Source organism: Pelophylax lessonae (genome assembly GCF_965119305.1).
Source record: "Pelophylax lessonae genome assembly, chromosome: 2".
In the NCBI taxonomy this organism is placed as follows: domain Eukaryota; kingdom Metazoa; phylum Chordata; class Amphibia; order Anura; family Ranidae; genus Pelophylax; species Pelophylax lessonae.
In genome coordinates, this window is record NC_138769.1 from 473,328,289 (window position 1) to 473,344,738 (window position 16,450).

The following is a 16,450-nucleotide window of genomic DNA, read 5'->3' on the forward strand; positions in this document are numbered from 1 at the left end:
TACCTGATTTAGTGATTTAATAATTTAATTAATTTCCATTAAACAAAAAAAGCACATGCTTACGGCAACAAGGGAAGCAGAACCCCTAGCTATTATGCCCCTAAAGGATTGGTGAAGTTAAAACCAAAGTGTGTTTATCCTTTTGCCCATTTTTCCTGATCTAACCAATCCCCCTCCACCAATGTAAACTTATTGAGATCTGACTGTCACAGCCTCTGTTTTTTACTTACATTGCATGCTGCAGGATTTTTTTTAATAAGGTAGTACTTTTTTAACAATGTCCTATAAATAATGGCTTTAGACATTAGACATCTGGGTGAAAAGTAATATTCTATAACTTTTACCCTGGGTTTTTCATAGGAATGAGGCTACAGATTTATCTTGGATACTGGGGTGAATAGGTATAGTCAGTATTGGTAAGGTAATTTCCTTGATATGTATGACATAACACTTGGGAATCCCCATCATCTAGAGAGTTACCTTGTTACATAGGTGCTATTTTACCATATGCCATGTTACTGAAGTACTGAATATTACACTATTAAGGTAGTATTGAGGTAGTATGATACACAAACGCCATGTTGCTATACACCACATTAATGAATTATGTTACACAAGTGTCATATTTCTTAATACCATTTTCTGAGAGGCAATATTACTCAGTAACAATTTGTCAGAAATCATGTTGTTCTTTCCCCACAAATATTTTCTTCCACAAATGACCAGTGTAGAATCCACATAAATCCCAAGGAGAAAGGGATATCCTCTACCCAAGAGCAGCACATACCATTCTATCTAACTCATTCAAGTTGTGTGCTAAGTTGGGCACACTATGTATGTAGTTTGGAGACAGGTCTAAAAGTCTATTTTCAAGTAAAAAAAAACATCACTGTACAAAAGTAACTATAAAAGAGGATACACACCATGTTATAAAGGAATGTGAGTCATGCAGAACTTTACTTTCCTCTGGTTTATACACTAATATCGCTTTTCCACTGCATGGAACCGTACCGGTTCGGCGCGCTTTTGTGCTTTTCCACTGCGGTACCGCATGGTATAGGGTCGGAACGGTTCGGTACGGTACGGTATAGCTTTGCTTTTCCACTGCATGGAACCGAACGGTACGGTACGGTGCGGCTCTGAAAAAACAGTACCTACTCGATTGTGGTTCCAACAGGTACCAAACTGGTACCATATCCCACAATCCTTTACATGCAGTCACTACTAGCCACTGATTGGTCAGAGAATCACACCCACCCCGTTGTTATCCCACCCACTTAACTTTAGTACTACTTTAGTGGAAAAGCAAACCTATACCGTACCGTACCGAACCGTTTCCGACACTATACCATGCGGTACCGCAGTGGAAAAGCAAACCGGGCCAAGCAGGGCCGAGTAGAGCCGAGCCGGTACTAGCCGGTACTTGCAGTGGAAAAGTGCCATAAGTTACCTGATGTGGGGTTTAAAAACCTAATATATTAGTTTTCATGCTAATGCATGAATAAAAATACATTTATCCAGGGAGAGCAGAGCTCTGGATACCATTTTTTTGCAAGCAACAGGCATACATGCTAGTACACATAAGCACAGGCCTCTTATTCATAATTATTCTTGTATGAAGAGAAGAGTGCAGAAGCAGTTTCAGTAGCAAGGCTGATGAGTAAGCTTGAATTACTAATGGCACAAAGATAGTTTATATGATTGCCCATTTTAAAAAAAAATTAAAAATAAAGGACAAAAAAAAAGGATGCTAGCTGAAAACAAAAAACACCCCCCAAAAAAACATTAAAAATACACTTTCAGTGCACATGTGCACAAAAAAATATTGTATTAGGTCAACAACAGTTTTGGGAAATTTTAAAATATGAAATAGCACAGTGAGAAGAGTTGCATATGGAATTTTTTTTTATTTTTTATTAACAGGATTTCTGGAAAAATATATTCTATATATAGCTAATAGTATTTTCAGTACTGAAGTTTGTTTACTTTATATGGTTTTGTCTTGGCCTGAAATAATCAATGTACTCATAATACAAGGCTCGTAAATTCTGGTTCCAAGTATGTGGTCATGAGTGGACATTAGCTTCAAGAATGGCCCAAGTTATAAAAGAAAATTATAATAAATAATAATTGGTGTAGCAGTCTTTTCGGATTGGCTCATCTGGCATATCATGACACATATTTCTATAATGATCTGAAGACATGTTGTGGCAGTAGCATCATTATGGAGATGGAAATTCTGTATGTTCATACACTCTCCTGCCACTTGCAATGCTTTAATACCATGACAATTTTGAGCAGCTTAAAATGCAGAAGCTAATCAAGTTCACAGGCTGCAGAACTAACAAGGATCCAGTGAATGTCACCCTAGTGGTTAATTAGGTCTTTTTCCCCAAGCCAAGGGCTGTGCCATCAAAATGAAGTGAATACATTTATGCTGCCTCTAAATGAATGATGATATTAAGAAAGTAAATCAATATTTCAGCACCATGACACCCTTTGATAAATCTTCCAGGGGCCTGGAAATTGAAATTAGTATGTTCCGAGAATGAAGATTTAAATATTCATATAAAAAGGTAGCATAAACTATAACACAGAAATATGATACAAAAAAACATTCTTTCTTTAGTGTAGGATACTGTTTACACAATTCATACTACTTACCCTTCCTGCATAATGCATAATTGTGAAGACGGGACCTTGATCCTTAGATGTGACATTGCCATTGCCATCCTTTGCTGATGTGTACACTGTATTTGAATTTGATGTCTCCAAGAGTGACTGCAATCGCTTGGAGAGGCTTTGTTCCATGGAATGAATGGACTGGCTTTCCTCATCTAGAACAGACAGAAAACCTAATGGCTTCTGAAAAACAAGCACATTTTATTTGGTTTTATTAATCTAACAAAGTATTTTGTTTACATATTTTGTGTAAAGTTATTTTATACAATCCCTGCATTCTTAGATAGTATTATATACATTTATTTTAAAGAAAATTGTGTTAAATATTGCATTTTGTGTACCTACTGTCTGTAATACATACCATAGGCAAATTGGTAAGGAGTCATTTTGAAGGAGGAAGGGCACATGTGCTTGTACGGATAACAACAGACAAGCTCTAATATTTTATAAGTACTGCCTACCTACTGTATTTCTGCACAATAAGCCTGAGATACAATAATATATACATTTAGCTTTAGTGGAAAGCAAGCTGGGATTTACTGTCCATCAGATCTTAGCAACCACAAATCACTTCTGCTTTAGATCTATAAATAATATCTGATGGATGCATTGCCCTGACCACATTCCAGTCTTAGCAATAGGGATATGCTGTGAAATATCTGCAAGACTGATTTTGCTGTTTAAATTTCAGCAAAATGCACCTCCAATTTACTCCAATGCATTTCACAGAAAATGTCTCAAGCTATTTTTTTCATTCCTAGAGAGTATAAATAAAATTCTCCTTAGGTGAAATTTCTCAGAAATGTGATGAAATCAAGTGTACAATTAGCTTCACTGTAATGTATAACTTGAATGAATCTGTAAGGAGATAAAAAAAATTACACAGCAGGGATCCATTTGTAATGTTATTAGCAGTAACTACCTAACCTATTAAAAGAGGTGGCTGTTCATTCTGAAAATTCCAGCTGCTATATTACCTAGCTTACCCCTCTGGATTTTTAATACTTTAGGTCACTAATGTAGGACAAATATGCTGATAAGTACATAACAAAACAATGTGGCATATAACAATGAAAACATATTAATTGTGAGGGATGAGAGACCCACCTGAACGGTCCCAATTAATATGCTGTCCGGTGGCCTGGGCAGTGTTTGGCGTTGCTATGGCAACACCGTGCGGCCCGCCCGAGTACACTGTTTGTATTGCGCACATGCCACAGCGTGCATGTCATTGGAGGCTGCATTACACACCTCCATGTTGCTAGTCTACATCAATACACAATGTCCAGGGACCTGCACACCTGCACGGCCCACAGCTCGGTATACATTATAAACTTCTTTAAACATAACAACCATTTTAGCTTTTCTTAGTGATCACTATTATCTTGTATACATTGTAATTCCTCATTAAAATCATTAAATACGTGATTGCTAATTCTCTAATGATCCATACTGTATGGGTATTAGTTAAGTTATACGTTTATACTAGGCATATTGGCGATATCATGATGTAATTTCGATGCCAGGGGGATATGGCTTGGTTTGGTGGATTGTCTGTTCAATACCTGTTGGTTTGCACTGCACATAGTCACTTGCCTGACGAGGGGGCGCTGCGTGGCTCCGAAACATTGTTATATATTTATCATGTGACCATGGAATAAAGCTTTGGACCCTTTTGAGGAATCCTTGGTGTGCTGATGACATTTCTTCACTTTGAGCATCCACGGGTTCCAACCTATGGTTATTACAGCACTCAGCATCACTGAACAGCCAGTTATCTTGAATGTGTACATGGGGAATATTGCGTTTGGATTTGCCCCATAGCAAGACACAGAAGAGGACACAGAAGAGGAAGAGCAGAGAATGCCAGAGAGGGACTCCTGAAGAGGTGGTTCGGGGCCATGCTGTGCAATACCATTGCACAGAGCAGGTATAATGTGTTTTTTATTCTAGGTAAAAAATGTTATCCTTTAGAACCACTTTAAAATATTTCTAAAAGTCATTGTTTTCAAACCCTTACATTTAATGTATTTAATTTGTGCAACGTGAAAGAAGGTACTTTCTTTGCCAGTATGATTTACAAAAATAGGGCAAAGAAACTGTATAAAGATGCACCATTTAATACAGTCGGGGTTCCTGAGAAATTATCTTACTGTCAGGGTATTCAGACATTTAGAAAACAGGGTTTCTTGTGAAGGTAAGAATGGCTTCACAGGTCAAGGGGGAGAAAAGAAGATGTCAATTTTCCAAGGCTTTTTCAAAATCATTTGCATTGTTTTAGATATTTACATTCACTTTAATACCAACTGAGCATTGGTTAAATGTCACTGTGTGCCATGTATGTTTAAACCATCTGTTGGGAATGTGACTGGCATATGAATGAAAAAGCAATAGTAAATATAATATTGTATATAGGAAACAAGGTTCATTATAAAAGAACAAATTCATATAATAATTTTTTGAAAACTGACTTTTATTCGTTTTGTTCCGAGGGTGCCACAACAAGTGCTGACAAATGGACAGGTTGAGTGACACATGTCATGCACAAAATAGAAAACAGTGTGATAAGTTGGTAAACATAAACATCAGGCTGATGATACAGACACTGGAGAACAGTTTAGCTTCTGAAATATGAAGCAGGTTAAGTAGTACAGACCTTAGCATATAGGTTGGCTGACAACAAAAAAGCATTAATCCTCCTGCCCAACCTTATGTTAATATATATTTTTTTATTATTTATTTACACATGCATCATATGTGTATGTCATGAATGCAGAAATCAAATACATAACATACAGTCAATTAAGGGAGGTTGAGGAGTTTTACATGATTGTAAAAATAAGGTCATCTATTGTTATGAAATAAAGAAAAGTACCATATTGTGTGAAAATACAAAACACGCAATTTCATATGGGTAGCTGGAGACTGTCTGCATAATATTTACAGTTGTATATAATGAAAAGAGAAATACCTGGAAGAAAAAATCCAGAACTGTAGTGTGGTTTCCAGGACAATACATGGTTTCCATGGAAACTCCCTCTTGTGCACATTCAGTTTGTTCTTGCAGGAAAAGCAGTTCATTCATATACTGGTGGATTTTTTCGTTGGCCAGATTAATGCACAGCTGTTGATATAAATGAAAAAAAAAATCAACAAAATGACAACATAAAATATATATATATTTTTTTGTTTTATGAACAGATGAACGGAATGTGTGTGTGGTTGTATGTGTTTTAGATTATTTTATCTATAGTGTTAACTAATTATTTTATTACCTAATTATGTTAATTGCGCCTAGATCACTGGGGTATAAAAGTGTGTGTAGGATTGTATCCTTCAGTAATTCCAAGGGCCCCCCCAGCACACACCTCACAAAGAGTTGTGTTCCCTTAAAAACCAGGGCACATAGTCAGTAGGCAAGAGGCTAGCCTGCAGTCACCTCCAAAAGTCTCTGTCCTGGGTGGGTCTATCACACCCCTTTCCTGTACAGATGCAATATTCCTCTTCTCCCCTCCTCTACTGTGACAGAATAATTTGTATAACTTTATAGAGATGCTGAGGAGCAAGTTATACAAACTGTACTCTCACAATCAGTGCTAGGAGGGCTGTGTGATCAACAACTGCTTGTAAACATTTGGTGTGCTCTGTTGCCTGGGTAGATCTTCTGCCACAGTCAGTGCAGTCTATGTTTGAAAAAGCAGCTGATCACACAACCCTGGCAGTATAGTTTGTAAAGCTTATTCAGCATCACAGTTGTCTGGACAGCCCTCGAAGAAGGTACATAAACTGCTCCGACTTTGCCAGCACTTACAGGGCTGTGTAATCAGCGTTGCTTGTAAACATAGGCTGAACTAGCTATCTCAAAATAGTTTGTATTTATGTTTCTCATTGCAGGTAAACCTTTTATGTTAATCACCATTATTGTGGCAGATTCACTTTAGGTTTGTCAGTGATGTATTGTAACAGATATATTACTGGCCTAAGGAAGACATGCTTGAAAACATTGCTATAAAGAGTGTTGTACTAAAATATATTTTGCTAAAAACACAGATTACAACATTTTCGCTGTGGAACCATAATGCATCTGGATCAATTGTGTATACTGCATTTCTGGGGCAGTTTTATTGTTACACACACACTGTGCCTGTTGTGCTGTCACCAACCACCTTATCAAATATATATCTGTGCTACAGAAACATTTCACCATTCAATGCCAGCAAGCAGGGGAGCTAAAGCCAAGCTTTATATACATATAATGGGACAAATAGACTCCTTACACTACAGATCCCAATAGATACTGTGCAGTAGAAAGAGTGGAGAGAGGATTGATATTAAACTGTCCAGAAAAGTTCATCCTCTTCGCACCAAGAGAGTGAGAGCACCTCTGTCTGGACATTTGTCTGCAAGCACATAAACCTCGATCCAGAGTGCAAAAACCCCTGGGAGTTGTTGTAATTTGAGACAGCAGTCATGTATTGGGACAAATAGACTACTTATACTACAGATCTCAATGGACACTGCAGTAGGAGGAGGAGAAAAATGATTTTTATTAAATGGCCCTGGAAAGTTTCTCCTTTTGGCACCCAGGAAGTTAGCAAGGGAGCACATCTGTCTGAATATTCGCCTGCCAGGAGACTATACCAGCAGAGATCTGAGCCTGAGACTGGGAGTAGGATACCTGGTGGCAGCACATCATCGCCTACATTACAGCACCTGAGCGGCTACACTAGGGAGACTGGAATCTCCACTCACACTCTGATCACCAGAGATATTTGGGGAAAGACAGAGGGGGCACCCACTTTTACAGCGAGAAGTCAGATAAGCATCCAAAGAAGGCTATTTGCCAATTGTTGATACTGCTAGCAGGGACTGAACCATTGAGAGCAACGCACCAAGTTTACGCATACCTTACTGCACCCATGCTACACTCCAAACCTAGACTGCACTTATATAAACCCTATACCGCATTACACTGATCCTTAACCCCATCTGAACCACATCTACCTTGCACCTGTGCCATTACTATACCATAGCAATATTACAGGTTAACTGGGACTGTCGTTAAGTGCACTGACGCTCTTAAAGCGCCCCAATGATAGCTGGATGAAGAACATCTCAAAGTATTGCCCCTACTATAAATATTATTCTGCAAGCCCAATTTGTTCCTCTGCCCCCTCTGCTACCATCCACCTTTTTTTGGACAGTACATACCTAGTCCGTCTAGGACTAGCATCAGAGCCATAATTGCACTCTGTCAGTATAGTTTCAGCACTTAGTAGATTCAACTCTACTACTGCTCACTGCTGCACTTAATGTGCCCTTGCTGCTGATCTGGACGCCAACTGTCATCTTACATATTCTCTACTGTTTATCAATTTGTATGCTAAAATTATAATATTACCACTAATTATCCATTTCATGCTCGCCTAATTATCAACCATATTGAGTGACAATATATTCAGTTTGCCTTCACTACCTGGTTTGGTGTCTGTTTTCTTTGATATAGCACTACTTTTGGGTACTAAGTGTTACTTTCAGTGAATTTCTGTAATATTCTACGTTTGTACACTCAACCTGGTGTGTCAGAGGTGCTGAGGTTTTTGGGAGGGTTGAGGCAAAAAACTGATGACCCATCCTAAAGCTAAGTATGCTATATCTACAGTAATTCCTGTGAGTGTTTCACCCCTGCATACTAAACCAGCTGCATACATGTTTGTTGATACTGCATTATTATATGCCAGAACACTCTCTATCACTATATACTGTATGTAAAGGTACTCACTGTCACTGGGAATGAAAGACAGATACTTAATGGACACTGAGAATATTGTTTGGATTACTTCCGATGGGTTCTGTGTTTACACTTATGATAATGTGTATTGTACTTCAATGTCAGAGACAGACAATCTGTCACTGGCAGGCTCCTCCTATTGTCTGTGTATTAAGGTGTGATGTGTATTCTGTAAAGCCTGTCTGTCCCATTGTTAATTGTTAACGAACTCACATATTGTTTCTGTCCAGCTGGCTAGATAATTTGTTCAGGTTAATTCTATTTCGGTATACAATTTAAATCTGCATATGATAATGTAATCAGACAACCCCTGACCTGATGGGGTAATCTGATCAGGAGTGGGATGTCCATGCTGTATATAAATTCTGTGTGACTTTTCAATAAAACAGAAGGTTCCAGTACAAGCTAAGTTCCCGGCTAGCTTTGTATGGGGGCGGCTGGAATATTTGATATCTATGTTCAAGACTGAAGGAAACCGTATACTGACGGAAGTCCACAAACACAGTGTGGGTCGCGGTTCCGTTAAACTGTATATATCCCAATGATATTTCATATAGATGTGCCCAACTCGTGAGCTGTCAGGCATGTCCATCTGTTTTCACTTGCTACACTTTTACACTGGTTGAACCTCGCCTTGGTTTACCTTTAAAATATTCCAAATGCTTTTATATATAATATATATTAGCAAAAGTGTATCTAAATCTGTGATGACTGAAAATACATTATAGTTTCCCTTTAGTTGCAGGAAACACAACAGTCATGTAGCTACTCAGAGTAGACCACAGTATGTGGCACCAGACTCTTCCACACTGAAATGTTGTTATAGTTGCAATATACAATCTGGCATAGGCTTATTAATGCATCCCTTCCCAGTAGATAATGCTTGTCTTTATTTTAAAATTCCTACTAATCCATTCAGCTACCCTGAGCAAAATGTAAGTTCCTTGTAAACTATAAAAAGCCAGATTCATAGCTTACACAGGGCCAGTGAAGCATCTGTGTTACAGGACTAATAGGTCCAGTCGCATGCTTCTCCATATCACTTATTTTCTTCTGGTGATGACAATGAATTGTGTAACAGGAGTGTGAAGAAAGTAGATATGTGCTGTTGGGGATAAGGGGGGATAATCAGTAGGTCACAGCTAACCTATATCTGTAGCACTAACCTGAATGGGCAAGGCACATGTTAAAACTAAAATTGTAGAGGAGACAAAACTTCAAACAGGGCAGTATTTTGTTTTCTCTGAAATTATATAAGCATTTACCTTCTGAGACCAGCATTTTGGCTTAATGTTTTAACAAAAAGGAATCAATTAAATACATTTATTTAAAAAAGTACACTTACTTGTTCAAATGAATTTTTTTGAAATTCTTCAAAACCAAACATGTCCAAAATTCCAATTGTGAGGGGTGGATAGCTAAAATATAAAAAGAAAAAAAGTTATTTGACAACAAATATGCAGAAATAACTGACATTTTTAGGGGGACCTAAATAATATTAGAGCTGCCAAGAATGAGTTGCCTCTATAGTCTGGTACACATTACAAGTTTTTTTTTCCTTCAACCCAACTGTACCAACACAAAGTATGTTGGTGCACCAATCTCCCTCACTGTGCTATTGTATTCTGACTCCTCCAGCTCCCCACACCAGAAAACTCTGGTCAGCGCTCGCAGCCATTGACTGATTTTTCAGCATGTCCCTTGGACAAAAGTCAGTGGTTCAGACAGATTGCTTACACACTATCTGAACCAGCCAATTTTTGTGTACCCAGCTTATTGTTCAAACATTTTAGACTTTACTGTCTGTATACTTGTTCTAGGGTTGTAACTCACTATGTATTGAATTAAAAAAGGATGGTGGTCCTAGAGTCTATATCATTACAAATACAAGTGAACAATGCCTGATTCCTTTTGCTTTCCTCACATTAACACATTACTTTAAAAATATTTTGACATTAAGTGGACCTCTGATAAAATGTCAACACAATTATCTCAATAGTCTTTTAGGGATGGATAAATAAAGAGCAATAAAGTGCTAAAACATTTTTCTTTCTCAAAGAAATTATGCTTGAGCCTGCACTGGTCACATGAAGCAAGGACTAGATGCATGCTCATATAATCTCCAATGAAATAGCCAATGGTTTTGCTAAACTTCCTTCCCATGACCAAGTACCTAGGCCCCAATACATGAGATCATCACCCAATATATGAAACATTTTCTCAAGGAAGGCATTTCAACTATTTTAGTACTCGTTATTTATCCATCCCATTAGAGCTTTTAATATAACTTTATTATAAACATGTTTGTATAGGATAACTTGTACAACTTGAATTGTAAACCACAAAACTGAGTATCTTCAAATAAAACCAAAATAATGAATATCATATCTAGTCAATATATTTTCAATATATTTTCAAGTCAGAAGACTTTTTGAAAAATTGCAATGAAAGTGCAAAGATGTCTACATTTCTATTTGATTCACAGGATCGTTATCAAGAATAAAACGATATTACCACTGCTACAACATTCCATTGAAAGAAAAAAATGAATCTGAATTTTTATTTGATGCATCAGGATAATGAATGAAAAGACTATTAGATTACTGTTACTTTACAAGCAATAAATGAGTTTGAATTTGATCATTATCATGAATGAAAAGAAAATCAAAGGTTCGCCATCCATTAGCAAAATTGTCTTTTTGTTTGCAAGACAGCTGCAAAGGTTCTAATATTCTGCTGTAATGGAAATTTGCCCTGCTTTAAACCATCAGGGACCTTGTTAAATAGGGTCTTACTACAGGTTTTATGCATAATGAGAAAAACATTGTAATTGTAGTATAATGTCATTCTACAGGCTAAAGTATGCATGCTTTTGTTTTTTTTAACTACTTTTTTTACAATGAATTCACAAACAATATTATTTTAAAAATAGAACACTTTCACAACAACATGTAGTGATGGCAGTATTGCAGATACAGTGGCACACACAGATTTGACGCCATCAAAAAGCATTTGACATTTATTTGTGGCACCTGTCACATATGAAAATTTAATGTCCTCTGCTGAATTCTTGCTCTGCCTTACAGCCTATATAACAAAATATATATGATAGGCTAGGCATATATCTTTGTCATCGGTGTATATTTAATGTTACCCTATAAAATGTGTCACAAAGCAATGGGAAACACAAACCTTTTAACTATGTGATTTATCATTATGGTAAATTGTAATAGTTCTCTCTAAATGCATTGTTTTTTTTACTGCCTACATTAAGCAAAAAAGTTGAATATGGGTATACAGTACATGATGGCATCCATTTTTATATGTTTAGTGCCCTTTGCAGTTGTATTGCTAATAAATTTAGAATTTGTTACTGCTAGGCTGTAACACGCCTGAGCTGATATTTACCTTTTATTGGTTCTGCATGTTTTCCCTAAGCCTAGGGGATAGATTGCTTTTGTCTGTTATTGAAGCTCTAGTAATAATTTGGGATAATAATGTTTATCAGACCCAGGTAATCCCTATGCAGCTATATATTTGAGGCATAATCTGGGGAGATGAGAAAGGTTTGGGGGCATCTTTCCAAAAATTTTCTCCCTAGAAGGAGGCCTGTGTAAATTGCTGTCAGGTCCTGGTTTCAGCAGGCGCCATATGTGGAGGGCCCTGGATACCGAGCCATTTGCTAAAGCTCATGTCTGAAGAGAGCATGGCTAAACAGAACAGAGATAATCTTGTCTGAAGGGTCCAAGAAAAAGCCCTAGTGATTAGAGACTGATTACTGTAATCGCATTCTGTGAATGGACAGTGGAGAAGTTGAATGACAGGATTCCACCACCTATTCACAGAATGTGATACATTGTGTGAGAGGAGTAATACAAGTTTCGTGAATTGCAGAAAGGGAAGAAGTGGTCAGCAAGTGGCACAACTTTTCTCTGTTGTAGTGGTTGCAGTTGACTCTCACAGCACCAGAAGACGGTTGCTCAGGGCAGTAACTGGTGGCGGTGAGGAGACACAGCAAGGATGATTTTTATCACAAAAAGCAGTCTGCTGGCTTAGGGGGATATATACAATAGTGCATACCTAATGTGTATGGCGCCCTGTCCCCTCCAAAAAAAAGCTAAACTTCAGCTTTAAAACAAGCTTTCCTGGCAGGTGTCATAATTTGTCACATAGGTAGATATTTTAACTTGCTAGATAATCATCTAGTCCTTTTGTTTTCTAAAGAGCAGATGAAAAGATAAATCGCCATACGCACACCACTATCATCTTTGGGTAAAGACCGTGGTAGGCCCAAGTTTTCAACTCACTTGTTTGAAAAAACAAGCAGGTATTCCCTGAAGATCACTCTCAGGGAAATATTTGCTATGGGACAACCCTGCTCCAATTTTTTTCCCTAGTATAGCTAGTCTTATCTCAAAATAGTTAGAGCATGCGCCCACTTGATACTTTTTGTAGAAATGCAATGGGATTTAAACTGTACCTGCCATGTCCACCAAAGTATATAAACATTATTTGTAAAGCATAGGCATCTTGTGGTACCTACAAGTACTTGTGCTTTTCTTTAAATAATTTCCTTTGTATGTAAGCAAAGGCTCAGACTCTATACAGGACCTTAACATCTATAAAAATGGAAGTTAAGCTCATTTTTAGATTTTTCTAATATTATATCTAAATGTAGACAATAGTACAATCAGCCTGTAACATTAATGCCCAGCTTTAGCCCTTCTGACATATTTTGGATGACAAGGAGATGTACAGTACTCTAAAATATATCTATATCTATGACACCTCAGTTAATGTAATAATGTATGGGAGTATTTGCTCTTTAAAAGTATGTGGTTTACTGGTGTGGCATGGAGATGATGTATTTTTATTACTTAGGCTGGGTTCACAGATATGAAAATTGGATGCGGGTTTCCCCGCATCCAATTCGCATGACAGGCAAATGTGACTGGCTCTCAATTTAGCCGGCTCACACATGCCTGGGGAGACTGCAGTCCACAATAAAAAAGGGTCCTGTGCATCTTTGAATTAGATTTTGGTGCGAATTCAGCCAAAAATTTGGACCTGATTACCACCTGGCCTGGTGAACAGGGATGCACTGGACCCTATGCTGGGAACCCATGGCTGCATAAGTGTGAACCTGGCCTTACTCTGCATTATAAAGTTTAATTAATCACCCAAAAAATGGCAGTGACTTTTATCCGCTAAGCTAAACAATAACTAGCCTCCCCTTCCAAAAAGCCTTCTTATGGAGAAGTCATGGCCACAGCCTCCTCTGTTTGTTTACATCCCAATGACAAAACTTTGGTGTGCTGGATGCATCTGTGCAGTAGCTTCCCATAGGGTTTTACTGGTCTGTCTTCCTTCAGAATCTGATTCATTAAAAATTGGAAAACTAACAACCTATGCTCTCAGTGTTGCCATGAATTGGTTAGTTTATGAAATCTCTCTTTGTCACAGGTTCACACTAATATGGCTGTGTTTTTGTGCACAGCAGTCTGGCCATATAACTTGGGCATTCCCTTAAAGTGTATGTAAACTCTAACAATAAATGTATCTTATTTGCTTGTTTTTGGTCTGTTAGATATACCATAGAAAGCTTTTAATATATCTGTTCGACAAGTGCAAAAAAAAAAAATCTGTTAATTCAGCGCAGACTCCAGACTGTTATCAATCACTGTTCCTTGCTAGAGAGGGTGGTGTTACATAGTACAAAAAATAGCAGCCTCTGATCAAGCTTCCTGGGTCAATGCATTAGGTGACGGAGACTTACGGTGACGTCATTTCCTGGATTTGGAATGCAAACTACAGATAGCATAGCTATTTTACATGCTGTTACCAAGAATGAGAAATGTGAGTGTAATTTTTTACCTTGAATAAAACTTTTTAATTTAAACGGTATTATGCTATGAATCTCCTATTCTCCTTCTATGATAATGATTTACCGATGGAAATGTGAGGAAAAGCCAAGGAATTATATATAGACACACATGATGTACTACAGGTGATACTTTTATGGAAAGCTGGTGAGTGAGGGCACAAGAGGAAGGGGAGCACAGCACTTTCATCACCTTGTTATATTTTTGCACGGATTGCATCTACTGTATAAAGTTACAATTATGGCACAGAAGATTCACAGCGCTTCATGGACTTATACGTTTTTATTTAATTGATTTATATGTTGGAAATTTCATTTGTTTTTTATGGTAAAAGAAAAAATGTTTTTTGCATAACAGTTTTCAATGACATTGCACAATATTGGTTGTTACATTGTTGCAAAATTGTTAGTGGCACAAAACATACATTGAACACAGACAGCGCAGGGATCTTACCATTTAATTTATAAAGGAATCCACACCCTTTCACCTAGCAGCAGTCTGATTAGCAATCATGATATTACCACACCTTAGCATGGGGACATTCACATTATTTAGTACAAAAAATAGCAACCACAATATTATGTAGTCCTAACACACACCCTATCTTTGGGTGACAACTCTGCTCAGTTTGATTGTCACCCTAAGGCTGGAAGTGTAATAATGGCTGGATTACCAGATTCAAATAAAAGCAAAAAAAACAAAGGCATTTACCACACCTGAGGACCCATGCTGCAATGCCCCTAGCAAACTTTAATAAAATGTACTTGCAATTTTAATAAAAATGTATCTCTATATTTATTATGTGTTAATGTGTGTAGCTTCCTTATGAGATGTTATAAACTGTATGTCTTTTTTTCCTTAAGAACTTAGAGATTTAAAGTCTACATGAGATCTGCTAACCTTGCTATTAACCCTCCCATTGTTTATCTGCCAAATACTGTATATGCTTCAGGGTTAACTCCCAAAGGCATGCCACATAATTATCCCTGAATATAAAGTTATGACACTTTGATGGAGTAAAGCTGCATTAAAATAAAGATGGGGGGAGGGGGGCTCTATGATTTCAGTCACGTTTATCTAAAATAAACTGCAGATGTGTTAAAAAATGTTTACACTTGTGTGTATAGAAGCAAGTACGAAAACTAAGAATTATACCCAAGACATGCCATTTATTCAGGGCAATCAGATATAAGCTGAGAAACTTACATCTACAGAGGTGGATTCGAAATCCAACAACTGTGATTAAACTGAAAGGAAAACGTGCTGGGGAGCACGTTGCAGGACATCTTTTCTTAGGGCTTCTTTCTCTAAGTGATTCTTTCTACAAGTGATATGGAATTCAAGCTATCCTTCATCTGAACAGCTCTTCTCTTTCCCTCCACAGGTACGTGTCTGCTGAAATACATCCACCTTTAGCTGCAACTGGAACCTGTTTACTCTCTCTATGTATCTGAACTTTTTGGTATACAGTATGCCTGTTGAAATACATTCACCTTTAACTGCAACTGGAACCTGTTTACTCTCTCTATGTATCTGTGCTTTTTGGTGTATGTCTGCTGAAATACAACCACCTTTACCTACAACTAGAACCTGTTTACTTTCTCTATCTCTGTCCTCCACAGACTCCACCCTCTAACTCACTCATTGCCCAAGAGATTGCCAATCACTTCAAAAATAAGAACGATACAATTCGCGAGGAGAGATCTCCAGAAACCTCCCCCACCTAACACCCCATGTCCACAGGTACAATCATTACTTCCCTCGTTCAACCCTGCTAGTAATAATGAGGTTGCTGGACATTTTTCTAACACCCATCTAACCACGTGACCCCTGGATCCTGCTCCCTCGCAAATGCTACGCTCACTCTCTGACTCTATTCTACACTCTCTAACTCACATCTTTAACCTCTCCTCTGACATCTTCCCCAGCTCTCTAAAACATGCACTTGCCACTCCCATCCTTAAAAAGCCCTCAGTGGACCCCACCAATCTTCGCAATCTATGCCCCATCTCCTTACTCCCCTTCTCCTCCAAACTCCTTGAACGGCTGATCTATAACCGACTGTGCGACCATCTGACTAAGAACAAACTTCTTG

The 16,450-nt window shown here is 37.8% G+C and overlaps 1 protein-coding gene across 4 annotated transcripts in view; it reads right to left on the reverse strand.

Annotated features, from left to right (window-relative positions):
* MYO16 (myosin XVI) overlaps positions 1-16,450 on the reverse strand; it is a 539,163-nt gene that overhangs the window by 115,452 nt on the left and 407,261 nt on the right. For all 4 annotated transcript variants that reach the window (XM_082247038.1, XM_082247037.1, XM_082247039.1 and 1 more), the window contains exons 21-23: positions 9,819-9,891; positions 5,654-5,806; positions 2,665-2,865 (exon numbers count right to left, since the gene is read on the reverse strand). In XM_082247038.1, coding sequence (XP_082103164.1) covers positions 2,665-2,865; positions 5,654-5,806; positions 9,819-9,891 — 427 coding nt within the window. The remainder of the gene's footprint in view (positions 1-2,664; positions 2,866-5,653; positions 5,807-9,818; positions 9,892-16,450) is intronic.